General features: G+C 50.3%; 1 protein-coding gene across 1 annotated transcript in view; it reads right to left on the bottom strand.

The window, feature by feature from the left end:
• Positions 1-14,863: 14,863 nt before the first annotated feature.
• KCNK12 (potassium two pore domain channel subfamily K member 12) overlaps positions 14,864-20,859 on the bottom strand; it is a 48,015-nt gene continuing 42,019 nt past the window's right edge. Inside the window, exon 2 of the mRNA XM_004369483.1 lies at positions 14,864-15,894. Coding sequence (XP_004369540.1) covers positions 15,008-15,886 — 879 coding nt within the window. The 5' untranslated portion in view covers positions 15,887-15,894 and the 3' untranslated portion in view covers positions 14,864-15,007. The remainder of the gene's footprint in view (positions 15,895-20,859) is intronic.

The following is a 20,859-nucleotide window of genomic DNA, read 5'->3' as shown; positions in this document are numbered from 1 at the left end:
GATTTGAAAGGCATATGGGAGGTGGAGCCCATGCTTCTGCTGTTTTCTGCTGGCAAATGGGGGTTTCTGGTTTTTCTGGAGTGGCTCTTTAACATGGTGGCCTTCTGAAAAGAGCTTCCTGATCGTAGGAGAGACAGCAAGCCCATTGTAACCTGGTTCTATGGTGTGTCTTTCAGGAGAGTTAATCCTGAGTGCTCAACCTCTTAGAGTCTCTGCAGCCTTCCCAGTGATGTATAGGCCTTAGGTAAAGAAAAGATAAAGCTCATTAGAGAGCAACAATTGAGTGAAAACATTTTACTGCCAAACAGGAAACCGATCCAACAGAGAGTCTTGGAAGGCTCTTCAGGATGAGGTTTGGGGAGGAGAAATGGGACTGTTGTTGTTAAGTGCTGTCGAGTTGGTTCCAACTCATAGCCACACTATGTACAACAGAACGAAACACTGTCCCATCCTGCGCCATCCTCACAATTGCTGCTACGTTTGGGCCAATTGTTGCAGCCACTGTGTCAATCCATCTCTTTAAGGGTCTTCCTCTTTTTCGCTGACCCTCTACTTTACCAAGCATGATGTCCTTCTCCAGCGACTGATAACTTCAGATAACATGTCCAAATACGTGAAATGAAGTCTCGCCATCCTCACTTTCAAGGAGCACTCTGGCTGTACTTCTTCCAAGACAGATTTGTTCATTCTTCTGGCAGCCCATGGTATATTCAATATTCTCCTCCAACACCATAATGCAAAGACATCAGTTCTTTGATCTTCCTTATTCATTGTCCAGCTTTTGCATGCATATGAGGGACTGAAAATACCATGGCTTGGGTCAGGCGCACCTTAGTTCTCAAAGTGACATCTTTGCTTTTCAACACTTTAAAGAGGTCTTTTGCAGCAGATTGGCCCAATGCAATACGTTGTTTGATTTCCTGACTGCTGCTCCCATGGGTGTTGATTGTGGATCCAAGTAAAATGAAATCCTTGACAGCTTCAATCTTTTCTCTGTTTATCCTGATGTTACTTATCGGTCCAGTTGTGAGGATTTTTGTTTTCTTTATGTTGAGATGTAATCCATACTGAAGGCTGTAGTCTTTGATCTTCATCAGTAAGCACTTCAAGTCCTCTTCATTTTCAGCAAGCAAGGTCGTGCCATATACATATCACAGATTTGTTAATGAGTTTTCCTCCAGTCCTGATGCCATGTTTTACTTCATATAGTCCAGCTTCTCGGATTATTTGCTCAGCATACAGATTGAATAGGTATGGTGAACGGATACAACCCTGACACACATCTTTCCTGATTTTAAACCACACAGTATCCCCTTGTTCTTTTTGAATGACTGCCTCTTTGTCTATGTACAGTTTCCTCATGAGGACAATTAAGTGTTCTGAAATTCTCATTCTTCACAATGTTACCCATAATTTGTTATGATCCACACAGTCGAATGCCTTTGCATAGCCAATAAAGCACAAGTAAACATCTTTCTGGTATTCTCTGCTTTCAGCCAAGATCCATCTGACATCAGCAATGATTTTCCTCATTCCACATCCTCTCCTGAATCTGGCTGCTCCCTGCCGATGTACTACTGCAACCGCTTTTGAAAGTTTGATCTTTTAAAATCTAAATACTGCAAACTCTCTCTGCCCCATTGCAGGAAAGCAAAATCTCTGTGTGAAGTTACTGGCTGCTGACACCTGGGTTTGCTGGTGTGTAAGCAATGGGCTGGCAGAGGTGGCTGGCTCCATGTGTGTGCCTCCCTTCTCAGGATTATGGTTTCCAGGTGTTTCTCCTAAGTACACGAGGACCTGCCTGGGGACTGTGGCATCCAGACCCCTATGACATGTCCCAGTCAGACTATGTTGCCCAGTTAGGCTGTCGGTGTCAGCGGGCTGGGGGCCCGGTCTGAGTTTCTTGCCTATAATAAATCTTCTTCTGCATACACCAGCTAGGATGGATTCTAAACGTTTTCACTCACCCTGACAGATACACTCAGGCCTACAACTTGTTGTCCAAGAGAAGAAAGGGCTACTCCATGTTATGGATTGAATCGTGTCCCCTCAAACTATATGTTGAAATCCTAAGCCCCGTACCTGTTGATGTGATCCTATTTGGAAATAGGATTTTCTTTTGTTACATTAATGAAGTCATACCAGCATAGTGTAGATCCTAAACCTAATCACTTCCGAATTATAAGAAGACCGGAATAGACGCAGAGACACACTCAGGGAAGACAGATGCCGTGTGAGGATCGTCTCCAAGCCAAGGAACCAAGGAACGCCTGTGACCACCTTCAGTGAAGGAATTGACATGGCTGAGGCTATAATGGGGACTTTTAGCCTCCAGAACTGTGAGAACAATATATTTCTGTTCTTTAAAACCACTCATTTGTGGTATTTGTGTTACAGCAGCACTAGCTAACTAAGACACTCCACCACCTCCAACCCATATGAGGCCAGGGAACTGCTCTAATTGGCTTGATCTGGTTAATGTGTCCACCCTTAGACCAATTACTGTATCTTTGAGAGTGTGGAACCATGAGTGACGCCACCTAGAAAGGAAGGGCTGGCAGGCACTGTAGGAGGTCTTATACTCCCAAACCATCCCAATCCCCTTGCCCTTGCCTTCTTCTTGTATAACCTGTTGCCCTCGAGTCAGTTACGACTCATAGTGACCCTATAGGACAGAGTAGAACTGCCCCACAGGGTTTCCAAGGAGCGGCTAGTGAATTCAAACTGCTGACCTTTTGGTTAACAGCCGATCTCTTAACCACTGCGCCACCAGGGCTCCTCTTCTTGTATAGAGGATTGAAAACAAAACAATCCATCTTCCATATCGCACCCTCCCTCATCGGTGGAGATGACACTTCTGGTCAATGAAGATGCCAGCAGAAAGTCCTTAGGGAGGTCTGGAAAAAGGCTTATCAGGAAAGAACATTTTTGGCCTTCTCCCTTCCTTCTTGCTGCTGGTAACATGAATGTGAAACGTGGAGGCATAGCTCCCAGCTGGCACCTGAGGTGACAAGCATGAGAACAAAAGCCAGCCTGCTAAGATGGCAGAGCAGGAAGAGAGGCTGGCCCAGCCTTGCTGATGACATCACCGAGTGGTCACGCCAGCCTTGGACTGCATGTCACCAGATGTCTGGCTACGTTAAATAAATTTCTTTAAGCTACCCTTAGTTGGGTTTTCTGTTAATTGTGGCTGAATGTATTCTAAACTATTGCAGGAGAAACCCTCTGATGGACAGGTCCACCAAACCTCATGGAGATGGGGTGGAGTTTCCTAAAAGGACAGGGTCATTTTTCCCAGAAGAAGGGCATGGGAGAGCATCCTGGCAGACAAAAGCAAAGACTCCAGGATCTACTCTGGTGACCTTTCCAACACCCTTAACCTCTCACCTGCAGGCAGCTATAACTCCACCTATGAATATGATCAACCTTCATTGTTTATTCCTCCTGAATAAACACCATGGTATTGTGACCTGGGTGTTAGAAGAAGGAATTTAAGAATGTGATCTAGAGCAATTTTGGGTGGAGGAACAGAGAGATGAGTATCGGTGGAAGTGGTCTATTATCTCTGGTGTTAACTGGCTGCTATGATTTTGATAAAGAAGAATATAGTTTATCCTCTGCCATGTGGGAGATGGAAAAATGAATGAGGTGCCAAAGGAGTAGGGCTGGGGTGGGACCTGGCACTGGGCGTGGTGCTCAGCCCCTCAAGCACTCTCTCCAGATCCCGGTAGGTGCCAACTCAGAGCCCTGGGTGCACGTGGCAGTAGAGCTGTGACCTTCCTGCTTCTATGGTCACCTACTGACATGTCCAATCTCCTCGCAGACCATAAAGGGTAGGATTAATGTCTTATTGAGTCTGTAACCTCCTCAGGGCCTAGATAGAGCATGCACACAGTAGGTACTCAATATGTGTTTGTTGAGTGAGTGAACACAAGGCCAAACAAACAGGCTGGACAGATCTGTGGGCTGGCAGGAAGGACATCTGCTGGAGATCTGCCAGTGATTTGCTGTGTGACTCCTCGCCTAGCAGAGCTTTGCTTATGTCCATCTACAGAATCAAGCAAATGATCCTTCTTTTGTTCCCACTCTGTGGGAGCATTCCACAGTGAATGTCTGAGTCACAGGGAGCAGCTCCATGAAGCTTTGAAGAAATCTACCCATAAACCTAACATCCATGTTGCCATTTTGCAGAGAGGTGCCCTCAGAGCATGGACTTTACGCACACTATTGTAGAGTCCTAGCGGAGGTCTTGCAGGATAACCAAATGTCTTTGCCCTGGGGGTTGGGGAGAAGTGGCACACCATGATAAGTAGCAGCTACGGGGGGGGGGGGGGGAGATTTCACAGGGGACAAGGGAGGACAAGCCACATGAAGGTGGAGGTGACCAAAATGAAGCATGGTGGTTGGGGAAGTGCTTCCACTTCAACTCCCCCCACGCCCCAGCCCCAGGGCCACCCTGGAATTCACACTTTCAGATTCCAGCGCTCTCTCTAGAGTAGCACTATGTAATAGATCTTTCTGTCGTAAGGGAAATGTTCTATATCTGCGCTGTCCAATATGGTAGCCGCTAATCACATGTGAAGGTCCCTGGGTGGCTCTTGATTATTATTAACCTAAGGGTTGGCAGTGTGAACCCACCCACAGGCATCACAGAAGAAAAGCCTGGTGATCTGCTTCGGTAAAGATTACAGCCAAGAAAACCCTATGGAGCAGTTCTACTCTGTTACACATGGGGTTGCCATGAGTCAGAATCAACTTGATGACTACAGGTTTAGCTGTATGTGGCTATTGGGCATTTACAATGTGGTTGATGAGACTAAAGAATTAAATTTTCAATTTTATTTATTTAAAATTAATTGAAATTTAAATAGCTATATGTGGCTCATGGCTCCTAAATTGGACAGCGCAGCTCTAGGGGGTGGTATTATACTTGTCCTCGGTGAAGCAGAGACAGGTGAGGACAATGACCTGGAGCTCACACGGGTTTTCACAGGGTCAGCTGTGTGTGTTGAAGCTGCAGCTTTCAGCAGGGCTCTGGCCAGTCCTCTGTGGGGGTCATTTCCTGCTATCTGCATCCAGATGGCTGGTCCTGCTCAACCCAGTCCATGGAGAGAGAAGAATTGGAAAAATTGTCCAAGCTGGGTTAGGCGCTTGGTAGATGTATGCTAAGTGTGGTTGCTGATGAGCATCCCCATGGAATTCTTGCAATCCCTTCTCCCCCTCTTCCAAGCCTCAGAATGACCGAGCAGAAAGGCCACCCTCATTGTGCTGGCATGGGAAACGAACTTCAGCCAGAGAAGAGATCTGCTCACAGCCGGCCAGAGAGGCAGAACCAGGGCAGAAGTGAGCACTCATGACCCACTGTCTGCTGCCTCTTGGTTAAGCCTTTCTTTAGTGATTCCACAAGGGTCTGTTTTGTGAACACTCTCCTCAAAAAGGAATAGGAAGTCCTCAAAGACGAGCAAGAAGGGGCTGGGAATGCATTTTTCCTTACCTAGACTTCAGTTGTTACAGTCAAGGAAGTGCCTTCTTGATAACTTCATGATAATTATGTGTCCTACTGGAATAATGTGCCATTTTATACTTACTGCCTCTCAACTACAAGCCCACCCATCCATATTCTTTTCTGTATTGTTGAGGCTGGAAGTCTGAAAACTACATTTCCCAGAATTCCTTGCCAGTTTATTTCCAAATAGGTTTGCCAATGGGAGGTCCTGGTCGGAGCCTGGAAAAAGGGAGAATGAAGGGACTCACTTCCTGTTTCCTCCAGCTGGGTCTGAATCACTCCAACTCTGGCACCAGCCCCATTGTGCTCCTCAAAGGTCTGAGCATGAGCTCAACCCCACCCTTCTTGGGAGTACTAGCCCCCAAATCTGCATTTGTCAGATTCTCTTGTAGCTATATGAGGTCATGTGACAAAGTTCTGGCCGATAGCAGGGAAACAAAAGTGATATGCAATTTTTGCACGATACCCTTCAAGGGAAGGGACATGCCAATGCTCTCCCCTTTCCGTTTTCTTTTACTGAAATGTGAATGTTGATGGTGAATCATCTTAGACCATGGAACACCACGCGGGATGGTGGAGCAATAAGGTGGAAGTAACTGGGTGCCTCGAGTCAAGGAGCCTTCGTACTGTACAAGTTATGCTTGGACTCGTGAGGGAGAGAAATAAACGACTACCCACTCGAGCAAGTATTATTTTCAATCTATTACAGCAGCTGAATCTATAGTCTAACCAATATTCCTAAAGTGTGACCCATGGAAATTAGACATGCAGACCCCCGTTCCAAAGGAGCTTATACTTTTTTGAAGCCACTCTTGCAAAGGTCACTGAGATCTTCCTTACCATTACATCCAATGAATGCTTTCTTCAGTCCCCATCTTACTCAACCTTTCCGTAGCGTTTGACACGCATTCCTTAAAATCCTTTCTTCCCTCGGCTTCTGTGACACTCCATGCTCTTGGTTTCCTTTCTACCTGTTTGATCATTTCTCCTTAGTCTGTTTGGCCTTTTTCGTCTTCCGTTTGTCCCTTAAATGATGGTGTTTCCCAGTACTTGTGATCCTTTTTTTTTTTTTAATCTCATTCTCTACCCTCAGCCTGGGTGATTTCATTCCCCGTCTTGATGCTGAGAACTCCCAAAGTGTCTGTCCTGAGCTCTAGACTCATATGACCAATTGCTTAGTGGACATCACCCCTGTGGTGTCTCATAGGTTCTCCAACTCAACTTTTCTCTCACTGAACTCATCATCTTCCAGTCCAGTACTGCTCCTCTTCTGGGTTCCCAGGCCCAGTGATAGTACCACCATCCACCCAGTGGCTCAGCCTGAAACCTCGTCCATTCTCAGCCCTCCCTCAGTCCTGCCCTCCACATCCAGGCAGATTATTGATTCTGCTGATCCCCTCTCTTAAGTATCTCTCAAATCTGTTGATGTCTCTCCATTTTCACTATCACTACCTTACTCTGTCCAGCCATCTCCTTTTCTCCTCCAGCCTGCTCTCCACTCTGCAGCCAGGGTCATTCTTCTGCAGCATAAACATTTTGAAAACCCCTCTAATGGCTCTCCAGTGCCATTAGCACCATCTTTGATTGGTTTACAGGGCCCTTCATGATCTGGCCCCTTGTCACCTCCCTTACTCTGCAGGCACCAGTCCTGTTGAACTAGATACAGTTCCCAAAATGAGCCCCTACCTTGTCTTCTCATATGCTGCTCCTTCTGCCTGGAACACTCTTCCCACTCCTCATCAGCAGGCTCACTGGGGCTTTCTCTTTGGGCTCAGCTTGGACAGTCTGCCTTGGAGAGCCTTCCTGGAGTAGTGGGTGGCAGTGGCTGGCTCTCCTTGTGTGCCCCCAGCAGCGAGGCTTCCCTGTGTTCATGGAGCATTCCTCAGGCTGTGCTGCAGTACCTTGTCTCCTGTTGGTCTCCAAGAGCCTGGAATTCATGGACAATGATGGCTGTGCTGTCTTTCTCACCCTTTCTCTCCAGCCTCTAACATCGTGCCTATCCCCAAACTTGGCAAGTTACTTAATGTCTCTGATCCTTGAAAAATGGGGTTGGGAGTTGGGGGTGGGGTGGGAAGTACCAAGTTCCCAGGGTTGGTGAGGATTAAATAAGATAAATCAGCAAATTTCTAGTCCAGAGACCTGGTCAATAAATGTAAGCACCCCTTTTTTAAAAAAAAATCTGGTTAGAAAACAGATATAAAAAGGCAAGAGGTTAGCCATCCATCTAGGGAAGGCTGGTTGGGAGTCTGAAATGTCTTAGGAATCACAGGTCTTAGAACTTGAAAGGATGGTAAACTCATCCGGACTGCTTCACGCAGATAAAATCCCCTGTGCCCATTACACAGATGGGGCGCTGGGACCCAAAGAGAGAGGAGAGTTGATGGGCAACCAGAAACCAGGCCCCTCCACCACCACTGCTGGCCAATGGGTCTTAGCTGGAAGCGGAGTAATAGGAAGGACTCTTTCCAGAAACATTGTAGCTGAGTAGTTTTTCAAACTACTGGCTGTAATCCGTTGGCAGATCATGAAAGCAATTCAATAGCTTTGGACTAGCATTAAAAAACAAAACAAACAAAATGGACAATAATGCACAGCATGTACACTGCAGTTTTACCAAAACTTTGGTTCCATTTTACCATGATGTGACAAGAAACCCCTGCTGTAGCCAGAGGGGTACGAATTCTGCTTGTTGGCAGGGAGGGGAGGACAGGGGTCCAGAGTGTGATTTTGAAGATTGGGGTGGTTGGGGCCCAGTAGGTGAGTGACCTGTCAATTACTTCTCGTTTCTAGGGCAACTTGAGCAAACGGATGACCTGGGGAGTGTGTGGGGAGAGGAAGCCTCAGTAGAGTTTTCACTATTATGCCGTTGAGTGCAGTGCGGCCAGTGCTTCTGAGAAGAAAAGGAGAGGCTGGCAAAGGCGTCATGTGCAGAGCAGTCACTGAATAGGGCTCTTCTCCCCCAGCTGGCACTGCAGAAAGGGTCCCCTGCAGAAGCAATCAGGGCTACCTGGTCCCGTATCATCATGAAACGTCTCTTATAATGGTGACATCTGGCATCTGTGGAGCACTTTACACTTTTCAGGGTCCCCATCCCCTCATTTATTTCTCATGAGACTGCTGGGGTGAGGGTGGGGGAGGTTTTATTATCCCATTTTAGAGATGGATCTGAGAGGACAAAGTGACTTCCAGATCCAAGAACCAGAATTCAGGCCGAGCTTCTAAGTTAGCACTCTTTCCACACCACGATAATGTGAGTGCTCATGTGAGAGAGAGAGAGAGAGAGAGAGAGAGAGAGAGAGAGAGTGTGTGTGTGTGTGTGTGTGTGTGTGTGTGTGTGTGTGTGTGTGATGTAGGGCAATGTTTAAGACCCTGGCTGCCCATTAGAATCACCTGGGGAGATTTTAAAGAACCCCAGTGCCTGCTGGAGCGTCTCCTCAGAACAATGAAATCAGAATCTCTGGGGGTGGGTGAGCATCAGTATTTTAGCGCCTTTTGGAGAGCCTGGAGCCCTGGTGGCGCAGTGGTTAAGAGCTCGTCTGCTAACCAAAAGGTCGGCAGTTTGAATCCACCAACTGCTCCTTGGAAACCCTATGGGACAGTTCTACCAGTCAGACTCCATGGCAACAGGTTGTTTTTTTCTTTTTTTGGAGAGTCTAGAGTGCCGCCAACTGCCATGGTTGGGACCACCTCCCCAGGCCCATCTGCGGTTCCCCCAACTCCCCCAGCACCAATTTCCTCTATACCCCGCCTTCCATCCAGCCGCAGCCCTTAGGAATCGGCCTTGGCCCAGCCTGGCAAAGCTTCCCGTGGGGTCCACTGGCGCCTTGGTGCGGATGCATGACAGTGTTGCTTTGCAGAGTAACTCCCCAGGGGAGCTGCTGCCGTTTAGACCCAAATCTCCAAGCTGAAGTCTCCAGGGGCCTCCTGAGAGGAGGTGTGAGCACGGATATGGGGGTGGGAGCAGATTCGACAGAAAGCAAAACAGCTCAAATGGGTGGCAGGCTGCATTTTATTCATCGTTAATTTAAACACCCTTCAAGTCCTCTCTTGGAGTGCTGCTCAGAAAAATAAATGTATCATTTAAGAAACCCTGAAGGCTGGCTCCCCCCTCCTGAGAGACCAAGGAGCAAATAAATCCATTTGTAAAGCAAGGGGAGCCTCCCTAGGGAGAAGAGGGAAGTGAGAGAGGCTGAAAGAGAGGGGAAGAGGGTCTCAGGCCAGGTGAGTGCTTATCCTCAAAGCGTATTTGAGACTGTCCGGGTGCGTGCTGAGCGTCGCTGTGCTCTGGGTTGTGTCAAGGTGCCAGAGCTGCTTCAGGGGCAAGAGTCCAGTCCTCAAGTCCACGCTGATGTGCCTGATGCCCTGGAAAGAGACCCCGTTCCCTGGGAGTCTGGGGGGCCAGGAATGGTTCCAGCGGACCCTTCCTTGGCCGTTCCCACCCACGGAGCATGGAGGTGGCAGAGGCATCAACAAGTTCGTTTGTTATATAAGTTATACAACAACCGTTGGACAGATAAGCCCCAGCGCCTCTTCGGAACTCAGAAGTGCCCCAAAGCAGTCTGTCTGGATGTGTTTTCCACACTGTGCATGTGGAATTGTGCTTTTGGTTTTAAAAGAATGTAAGAAGTTACAGTAAGACAGAGCCGCGTGGCCCGTAGCTTCCGTGGTCTCCGCCTCTGTGGGCCACCATCTGCTTCTTTCCCTGGAAGTGGCTCCTTTGGTCACGAGCATCAGCCACCGCTCACCCCAGATCCTGCCGGGAGAGGTCTGCTGGGAGGCCTGCTGAGGGATGTGGATCCTGGGTCAATTTAGCAGCTATTTTCCAGGGTTTGGCTTGGGTTTGGGTGCTGGCTTCTGTGTAAAACACAAATAACATGCAAATTGTACACGAACCGCCCCAAGGCAGAGAGGAATTTTCCAGGCCCTAGTAGCTCTCCAGGGAGTTAAAAATAGGAAATTGTTCTTCTCTAAATGGCCTAGACTGAGATTTTTCTTGGGGAATGAGGCTAGTAGCTCTTTATAAGGCTGGTGTGTGTGTGTGTGTGTGTGTGTGTGTATACTGCTGTAATAACCCTGGGCAGGGGCTCTCTGCCATTTTCCACAAGCTGAGTGCCTGAGACTGCCTGAGCCTCTGCCTACATCCACAGGCCCAGAGGGCTTGGCTTGGTTCAGAGGACAGAGCGGCCTGACCACCTGCCCTGAGCAAGCAAGGACACCAAGCGTGGCTTCTTCACCTGCCTGCTCATCTCTGAGAAGGCCTGGCTGCTCACCAAGTCCGTGGCCTCTACGGGGCCACAGCTGGGTGGCAAGACTTCTGAGAGCCCATCACACCTTTTTGGGAGCCCCCATCGCCCCAGCATCGCCCTAAAGTTGGAAAGCAACTCCTAAAGCCCAGGGGAGTGGTAGATTTCAGTGCAGGTCAAACCAGAGACCCCGCAAGCATGGATGTTTCCCCGGGAAGTTGATAAGAGGGAAGGGCAAGGGCCTCCCTGCCCCCTCAAATCATGTTCGGGGCTCCTTCTGAAGCTTGCTCAAGCTACCCTCAATTGCCTCCTTCCAAAGGCAAAGCATAGGAACAGCAGCGAAAACTGGGCTAAGGTTTGTCAAAGAGAGAAATTGATAGCAGATACCTTGATTTGATTTTGGGTTTGTTGGATTTTTTTTTGACCCATGAAACCAAATATTCACTTTAAAGAAATCCCCGACCCAAATTAATCTGCCAGCAGCTTTTCTTTCACCCAAAGTTGCAAATCCTTTCTTGCTTATTTGAAGCTAGGCTTCCTAAATTTGAATCTCGAAAGACATGGCTGGCCATCTAAGATACAACTGTTGGTCTCTTCTAGTCCTAGTCTGCAGCTAAGGAGAGGGGAAAAAAACTAAAGACCCAAGGGAGCAATTAGTCCAAAGGACTAACGGACCACATGAACCACAGCCTACATGACCCCGAGACCAGAGAAACAAGGTGGTGCCCGGCTACCACTACTGATCCTTCTTATTGGGATTACAACAGAGGGTCCCGGACAGAGTAGGAGAAAAATGTAGAACAAATGATCAAATTCACAAACCAGACCAGACTTACTGATCTGACAGAGACTGGAGGAACCCCGAGACTATGGCCCCTGGACACCTAACTCAGACTTGAAGCCACCCCTGAAGTTCAAACGGCCCTGGTGGGGCAGTGGTTGAGAGCTGGGCTGCAAACCAAAAGGCTGGGAGTTCAAACCTACCCGCTGCTCCTTGGAAACCTATGGGGCAGTTCTACTCTGTCCTACAGGATCGCTATGAGTCGGAATTGACTTGACGGCAACGGGTTTGGTTTTTGGATAAGATAAACAGTAATACAAGTGAGGAACGTGCTTCTTAGATCAATCAAATATATGAGATCAAATGGGTAACCCCTTACCCAGGAACAAAGACGGGAAGGCAGGAGGGGATGGGGAAAAATGGGCGAAAGGACGTGGGTGAACGTGGGGTGAAAAGGGAAACGGGGAGAGCGCTGACACAATGCAGGATTGCAGCCGATGCTGTGAAACAATTTGTGTATAAATTTTTGAATGAGAAACTAATTTGCTCTGTAAACGTTTCACCTAAATCACAATTAAAAAAAAAAAAAAAGACATGGCTGGGTGGAGGGGCACAGACTATTTTGTGAACCGATATCCATTGATCGCAGTAAAAGGGGAGGGCAGGGCTCGGTCAATCATGTTAAGATGAGCCAATGGTTGATCGTCTGTATTTCTCCCTCCTCTTCTCCTTATCAGCCTCATTGTACCTAGCTTTTTAGAGACATTTGCTTTTTTTGCAATCAAAATGACTTCCCTATACAGAATAAGTGCTCAGAATAAACTTTATGTTCAAATTTCGGAGCGTTTTGATTGTTTCTAACAGACTGCAGCACAAGAAATTCAGGATAGACTATAGCAAGCACTGGCTGACAGAGATTGCCAGGTGTTTCTCCCCTGGAGACAGATCCTGCTCCCTCATGTGGAGATGGGACCCAGTGCAGGCCTGTGGCTGCACTGGACCCCGCTTCAGGTCTGTCTAGCTCACGGAGACTCCACTGCTAGGACATAAGCTCCTGGGGCTGTTCCTGGGGCTCCTTTCCTGTGGGGAGTTTGCTATTTTGCCTGCAGATTAAGTCCTCACAGTCGAGATGCCTCTGTCATGGGGATCTTTACTTCCGCCTCTGGGTGGCTCAGATCCCCAACGTATTTCCCGTTGCCTAGGTGACACCTCTAGTTGGATGCCTTTTAATCTCTCCTTTTTTTTAAAGGGATACATCCGACAGTTTATTTTTAGGTCCCATCAGAGGGCCTTGCCCCAAAGACACGTGCCTCTCTGGGCATGCAATCCCCCGGGTCACTGCAACCATGGCTCAGGCAGTGGGCCTTTGTTGAGTCTGGGCTCACAGGCTGGCCCAGCCAGCCGGCACAGGGAATCCGGAAGTGTGGCTCTTGGGCCTTCAGAACTCAGCCAGACTGACCTCTCTCCTGACCAGCCCCACCTCACCAGCTTTACCCCAGATTACCGGCTGTGCTTAAAAATCAGTCCCACTCCAAATTAAAATTACCAAAGTAGCTGGAGAGTTACTCAGTTTGCAGCTGTTTTCCTTCCTGCTGTGAACTAGAACGGGAAAGAGAAGTCTGACAGACACTCCAGTGTGACTTAATGCTGTGTGTGCGTGTGAGCTTGTGTGTGTGAGCGCGTGTGTGTGCGTGTTTGTGTGTGAGTGTGCGCGTGACAGCGTGTGAGCGTGTGTGCATGAGAGCATGTGTGGGTGTGAGCGTGTGTGGGTGTGAACGTGTGTGTGAGCGTGTGTGTGAGTGTGTGTGTGTCAGTGTGTGTGTGTGGGGGGGCACATATGCTTCCTTAATGGGTTTAGTGCCTCTGGCGCTGGCTGTGTGAGGCGTCCTGGTGCTTCCTGAAGACTTTCTGTCAGAAGCTGTACATACTGGTGGGTCACACCATGTCTGTATAAACTCTAGCATTTGTCCTCGGGACCCTCATCTCTTTAGATGAGAAAAAGAGGCAGAAAGAGTGTTCCTTTACAGTCTAAGACCCCCATCCTGCAAGGAAGCCTGGGCATCTGGCCTCCCTCCTGGCGAGTGACCCCCACGCTGCAGAGGGCAACTCTGGGAGAATCTGTCCCTCCACCTGAGGATCACCCAAAGCAAAACGTTCATCCTCAAATGACTTCTGTTCACTCTTTCTGCAAGCTCCCCGCCTCCTGCCTTCCTCTATCCCCAGCACAGACTGTGCGGGGAGAAAACAAATTCATGTAATTATTCGTGGGGACCAAGCGGGGTTTAGAATAGGATTCTTTTCTTCCTGACTCCCAAGCACATGATGGACTCTGGAGCCAAACGCCCTGACATTTGCAGGACGGCTGCTTCAGACTCCTGGTACTGCAGGTCCTGGCTCCCCAAGGCTGCAGCTGGCAGGGCCCCATGTAGAGGAGGAGGGGTGGCTGGGTGGCTGCACTTTGCACCCTCAGGCTCTCTAAAGGGGAACAGCTGAACTGATGGATGGTAGTTAAGAAAAAAGAAATTCACACCAACAAAGAAAAATCTTGTCCAAGAAGACTCAGACATTCCTAGCTAACAATGAGAAGCACTCCGTGAGTGATCAAGAAGAAAGCAGGGCTGGAGGATTCAGAGATGCGTGGAGCCTCAGGAATCAGCCAGCTGAAGCTGAGCAGGGCTCGCCCTCCCCAATCCCCCCCCCCCCGCCCCGTCTGAGTCTTTCTCTCCTACAGGCCACGCTGGGCTTTCTGCCATAAGGAATAGCTGCCCTCAGTGCTGTGCTCAGGGCACTAATTCTAAGCTGAGAAAGGCCAGCCGGAGTCCCTTACCATTGCAAGTTCCACATCTGGGGGAAATGCCGCAGTCCGCAAGCTGGTGCGTGTGGCACCTCATCGCACAATACTACACCGTTCTCCTGTGTGTAGTGGCTGTTCTATAGAGACACACCCAGGAGGCAACATATGGCTCTCCCCACCCCCACCTGTCAAAACTGTGACTATATCACTTCTGACGACCAGAAGGAAGCTGCTAGGCTGGGCCGGGATTCTAAATGCTGAGGAGGTAATTCAGAGCCACGAAAAGTTGCACCATATGCTCTAGGGTTGCGGGATGCTTGTGTGCATGGGGATGGGGTTTGGTGTGAATCTGCAAAACCCAGTGATACGCTCTCCTTGCCGCGGTCTGCACCTGGCGGGGTCTGGAGTGCCTTTTTATCTCCCAGGAGGGAGAATCTGCTGGGGCTACGGTTCTCCAAGAGGGGACCCACAAGGAAACCAGGCTCCCCCAGAATCTGCCCTTGATAACACCAGGCCTGGCCCAACAGTATTTCTTTAAAAAAAAAATTTTTTTTTTGTTTCGTTTTATTGGATAAAGATTAAGCGCGCCAGCGTCTGAGAGAGGTAAAGCAAACCACGCCCGACGGCACCCCAGATTGGTCAGGGTTCCTGGCTCTGCCGGGAGGGCGGGCGGGCGCGGCCGTCTACCTGGAGGCGCTGGTCTCCGCCAGCCGGTTGTTCATGATGCCCAGCGCGCCCACGCCGCCCGAGAAGCCGTTCTGGCGCGTGTTGACGCACACGCTGCGCGGGTAGCCGTTGGCCGTCTCCGACAGCTGCTTCTGCAGCAGCGCCAGCGACACCTTGTTGGAGGCCGTGAGGTCGCGCATGGAGATGAGCTCGCCCGACAGGCGGCGGCCCTCAGCGTCGCTGTCGAGGGCCCGGGGGTCGCCGCCGAGCGCGTTCAGGCGGCGACGCAGCCGGGAGCCGGGGGTGATGGCATTGCGCCGGGCCAGGGGCGCACCGGGCGCGGGGCAGCAACGCGCGCAGCAGCGGCAGCTCAGCTTGCGCAGCATCCAGTTGAGCACCTGCTTGATAAGGATGGAGATGACGTTGAAGAGCGAGTAGATGCAGCACACACCGAGCAGGATGAAGAGGAAGTTGCCCAGGCGGTAGAGCCCCTGGTTCCGGTAGGCGGCGTGCTGGCTGCTCACCAGGTCTCCGAAGCCGATGGTGCTAAAGGTGACGAAGCAGAAGTAGAGCGAGTCCACGTAGTCCCAGCCCTCCACGCTGGTGTACATGGCCGAGGCGCAGCACGACAGCAGCACGGCGAACAGGCCCAGGATCAGCAGCACGTGGTACACCGAGGGCTTCCAGCTGTCCGAGAGCGCCGAGCCGCGGCGGAAGGTGGCGGGCAGCAGGCCGCTGCGGCGCAGCTGGCGCTCCCGGCAGGTGCGCATGATGAAGGCCAGCAGCGAGATGATGCGCTCCAGGAAGAGGTTGAAGAACAGGATGGTCCCCGCACAGCCAAAGAGCCCGTAGGCGATGAGAAAGGCCTTCCCGCCCACCGTCGCGGGGGTGGTCATGCCGAAACCTGCGGAGACAGGGCACGGGTCAGCGAAGGACGGGGCTGGGCAGGCGGGCCCTACCAGGGCCGGGGTGCCGCTGGTGCACAGCTGCTGAGACGGCTTCTGTCCTGAGTGGCAGCACTCAGGTGGAGAGAAAGCGGTCCTTACACATTTCTCTTGCTTGGTGGCACTAGATATGGGTCCTGATCTTGGCAATCTCTCAGACTGATGGAGACATGGCCCTTCACGGTGGGAATCTATAATTCAAAATGAATGGGGCAGGAGATGCACGCAGGACACACAAAATAGACACCCGTGCACAAGCGCAAACCACGGAGATGTCCATAAAGCAGACAAGTGTCACTCCCCCCCCCCCAGGTCATACCCAGCAGGTGGCCTTGCTAAGACAGAATTCTCTAAGGACTGCGGCTAATCTGGAATTGCTCACTCTGAAGAGCACGCAGCTGTATTTAGCGGTCTCTGAAAAGGGCTTCATGAAGCTGACAAAAGGTTCCATTGAGAAAGAGCCTACACCCTTCAGGGAGTGAGTGAGGCTCTGCCTCTGGGTGTCAGCTCCTTCTCACCCAAGGAACACCACGCCCCTTGCTTACCCTTGTGGCCAAGGGAAAGGTTTTGTTTCTTTGTGCCTTGGATGTGGGGTAGTTTGCCCTGGGAGGCCTGCTCTGTGCCTGGGCAGCTGCTTATTGCTTCGGACTCATAATTAGTTTTAGCTCCTGCACGTGGTCAAAACACAGTCCTTATCAGTTGATTTCTGCAAGATGCCTGGCTTCCTGCCATGCCGTCCCGGGCAGTGCAGACCGGCAGCCTGCCCCTCTCCGAGCTCGGCCTGATGCCAGCTGTCGGCTCTTTGGGGGACCCATGGTTGCCTGACTCTGGTTACGGGTTAGGGTTTATTTTCTTGGTAGGAAGATTCATTTGCTGTTTGGACTCTGAGCTGATGGATCATCCATTTGAGCAACATCATGATACCTTTCGGTACCTGTGGCAGCAGAAGTTAGGGGCATCCCTGTTTACTTCATGTGTGCTGCCAGTGGGGTAGGGGCCAGCCTGGGACAGGGGCGAAGAAGACTGCTGTTCCATTTGGCTTACTGTTTCCCTAAACAGGCCAGAGAAAATAGTTCTTGTAGTAGTACTTTCCGTGTTCCTTGTACCTCTCTGCTAATAATTTTCTAGGTTCCCTGGGGGAAATGTCCAATTGCCTGACCATGGTGTCTACCCTATGCTTAATGACTCAAGTTAGGGGACAATCTTCTGATGATAACCACATCGAGGGAGATGTTCTCAGGTGCAGAATTTGGCCAGAGTAGAATGAAAAATCAAAATAGCAGTATAACTGAGAACATGATAGAAGGATTTTGCTATACTTTAAAGCCAAACTCAAGTTCATGAGCTCATAAAGAAATTGGCTCTGAATTAATATGGTTAGGGGTGGAGTGGGAGTGTTTGTATTTGTGTGTCTATTTATAAAAAGTCCTAGATCGATATCCCAAACAGCCAGTAACATAAGTAAATCATGGACTGTTCATACAAGGGAATACTATACAGCAATGAAAAAGCATCAGTACAGCTATTTGCCACAACATGGATCAAATCTCTCAAAAAAAGAACATTGAGCAAAAGAAGCTGGACACAAAGACTATATTCTGTATTGTTCCATTTGTGTAAAATTCAAAACCAGGCAAAACGAAACTAGTATTTTGTTTAGGGATGCATACTTGATTGGTAAAACATAAGAAAAAGCACACAAGTGATTTCGATGGAAGTCAGAACTGTGGCTTCCTCTGGGGGGCGGGAGGCAGTAGTGACTGGGAGGGAACACAAGAGGACCTTTGGGTGGTGAACATGTTCTGTTGACATGGGTGCTGGTTACGTGGGTGTTAGCTGTATAATTCTTAAACTGTGTGTTTTAGGAGTTTTTAAAATTGTAAACTCACGATAAGAAGAACTTTTAAAAATCCCTGGACTGTTAGAACTGTATCAGTACCAGCTGCTGGCTAGTTGATTCTAACTCATGGTGACCTCATAGGACCTGTGCCCTATAGGGTTTTCAGTGGCTGTGTTTTCAGAGGTAGATTACCAGGCCTTTTTTCCGAGGTGCCTCTGGATGGACTCAAACTTCCAACCTTTTCTGTTAGCAGCTGAGAGCATTAATTGCTCGCACCACCTAGGGACTCCAGTTAGAACTGTAAGGAACCTTAATTCTGATCTACTTAGCCCTCACTGTATAGGTGAGGGAGCAGGGGCAGAGGGGACATGGCCTACAGCTAGTTGGGGACAGACTACCATCCATACGTCCTGGCTTCTAGATCATTATACACGACACCGCTTCTACGCACTGAGGGAAGACAAAACCTCTAGCAGATGAACCGCTTTCCTAAAGCCCCAAAGAAATTGAAGATCCTGAGCCTGGAAAATTAACACTTTGCCTAAGAGGATGTTGAATGAGATTTTCCTATATTTTAGGGTTTTTAGCTGAATTCTAAAAGCTGAGAACACCATGCAATGCATTATCCCCCATTTTAAGAGAAGTGCTAGACATCTCCTAGACACATCCATGCTAGACTTAGTAAAACAGCAAAACCCTGCCACCACTCCAGGCTGGACTGAATTATCCGGGATCGATGGAAGAGTAACGAAGTAGGAGAGTTGCTGTTCTAGTGCTGCGGTATCCTCTACCCATGCCAGGATGGTCCCAGAGAAGCTCCTCTGGGACGGCAGCTGTCTTCCTGGCTGGATGCTCTCTGAGCTGCAGATGCTCGCAGTCCCGCAGGTGCACTGGAGCAGATAGAGCACGGCAAGTGTCCTGGGAGAGCCAGACAGTGTCCCCTGGACCTTGGAGCTGTGTGGAGACTTCTCTGGCTGGGAGTCTGACGGGAGTGGGGAGGCGGGGAGGGAGGGCAGCATTAGGAGCCATCTGCCCCTCTAGGGCTTGCTGCGTGGAGGAGGCGTGAGATTGCCATGGGACGAGAGGACACCGTGGAAGGAAGCCAGACACTGCCCACAAGGAACAAGGTGGCTAGCAATAGAGGCTGAGGGGCGGAGGGCTGGGACAGTATGAGAGGGGCTCATAGGAGGTAAGATGGAGAGTGTATCACCCACTCAGGGAACGGTGCCGGGCTGTCGTCCCTGTGGGGGCCTCCGAAGGACCCCTAAGTGGACTCCATGGATGAGCACAGCCTACCAGTGGGCACTGCGGCCCCACCCGGCAGCGCTAAGGAAGAACCACAGTGGCAGCAGTGATGTAAGATCAGAGCTAAAATAAACCAGATCACCCGTCCTGCCGCGCAGGTCCCTGGGCCCAGGGTCAGGCCAGAGCTGGAGGGAGGGGGCACACTTTGACTAGAAGTGAACTGGAAGATTTGATTGAGGCTGGACTGGACTTTTTAACATTTGAGAATGAGTCTCAATCTTAAAACTGGCACTTGGTGGTGTTTTTTTTGTTTGTTTTTTAAAAACTCTTTGGAAAACTCTAGCATCTGCCCAAGATGTTATTAAGGGATAAAGACAAAGCCATTTCCTGGGTCGGCTCACGTAATCAATCAGCTCCACCTGGATTTGCTCCCTGCTGTGGTTAAGGCCCAACACCTACCAGTGACAAATGCCAGGCACTGCCACACACTCTGCTGGTCCTGCACCATCATCCCACTTCGTCTCCACGACAACCCTGTGAGGTACGCACTGCCCCCATTGCACAGACAGGAAGCCCCGGGTTAAGTAGCTTGCAAAAGTCCCACAGCTCAGAAATGGTGGAGCCGAGACTGACGCCCAGGTCTGCCAGGGTCTAAAGCCCAGGTTCTTTCCACAACACCAGACTGTCTCCCAAGGGCACCAAGGATCTGCTATCCCTCTGGGGTGGGGGGTCTCCCAGATCCCCAGGGCGGGCAGACAAGGGAGCATTTTCATGGGGAGAGTGGCTGACCCTAGCAGTCATGACTCCTGTTCCTAAGAGTCTACTGTCCTCTGTGGCTCTCTTCCCACTGACCATTGCTGCGCTCTTGACCTGGGGCAGGGCGGAGGGGGCACTGCTTCTCCCTTAATGTTCCCGCCAAGGTGGACTCATCACACTTCTCAGGACACAGCTAAGACGAGCTGGGCTATTTGAACAAGACATGACCCAGGGCTTGGGAACAGCAGGAAGAATGAGGTGCAGAGGGGACCACTGCTGCTGGCTATCAGGCTGACCACAGGCAGTGTACTCATCTGTCCCTTGGGGTCCCCATTGGACTGTCCCTACCTGGCCTACCCTCATGTGGCCACCTCTCCATGTCTGGACTCCCTGGGAGTTCAAGTTTCCTGTTGTGGACCGGGTTCTTCCCTGGATGGCCGAACCCGGGAGACCTGCCTCCCCACTCTCCCTCCTCCCTCTCCACTCTCCCTCCTCCCTCCCCACTCTCCCCTTCCTTCCCCACTCTCCCTCCTCCCTGCACTCCCTCCTCCCTCCCCACTCTCCCTCTTCCCTCCCACACCCACAGGGGTGTGCCCTCATCCTATGGCCTCAACAAGACAACCAACACCAGATATGCAGCTGGAAGACCAACATCCATCCATCTATCCATTCCTTCAGGGAACATTTACCGAGGACCTAGGGTTGGCAGCCATCGTGCTGCCAAGACACGCAGAGGGAAGCTGGGCTGCCTTCTTAGCGGCTGGCTGGCTGGCTCCGTGCTGTGTTTCTCAGGGGTTTCTTACAGACCCTGCCCCCTCTGCTGCTGGCAGGTTCACTGCTGGGACAGGGCACAGCTTTTCCTGCTGTCCTCCCCACTCCGCACATCGAGGCTGGCCCAAAACTTGCCTTGGGGTCTCTCATGGCCTTGGCTCAGCTTGAGTTTAGCGTAACTTAGAAGCGAGCATGACAAGACTTTGTCTCACAGACTTTGGACATGTTATTAGGAGGGACCAGTCCCTGGAGAAGGACATCATGCTTAGTAAAGTAGAGGGTCAGCGAAAAAGAGGAAGACCCTCAATGAGAT

Source organism: Trichechus manatus, unplaced genomic scaffold (assembly GCF_000243295.1).
Source record: "Trichechus manatus latirostris isolate Lorelei unplaced genomic scaffold, TriManLat1.0 scaffold00005, whole genome shotgun sequence".
Taxonomy (NCBI): Eukaryota; Metazoa; Chordata; class Mammalia; order Sirenia; family Trichechidae; genus Trichechus; species Trichechus manatus.
The sequence above is the reverse complement of the archived record's forward strand: the minus strand, read 5'-3'. Positions and strand labels throughout refer to the sequence as shown.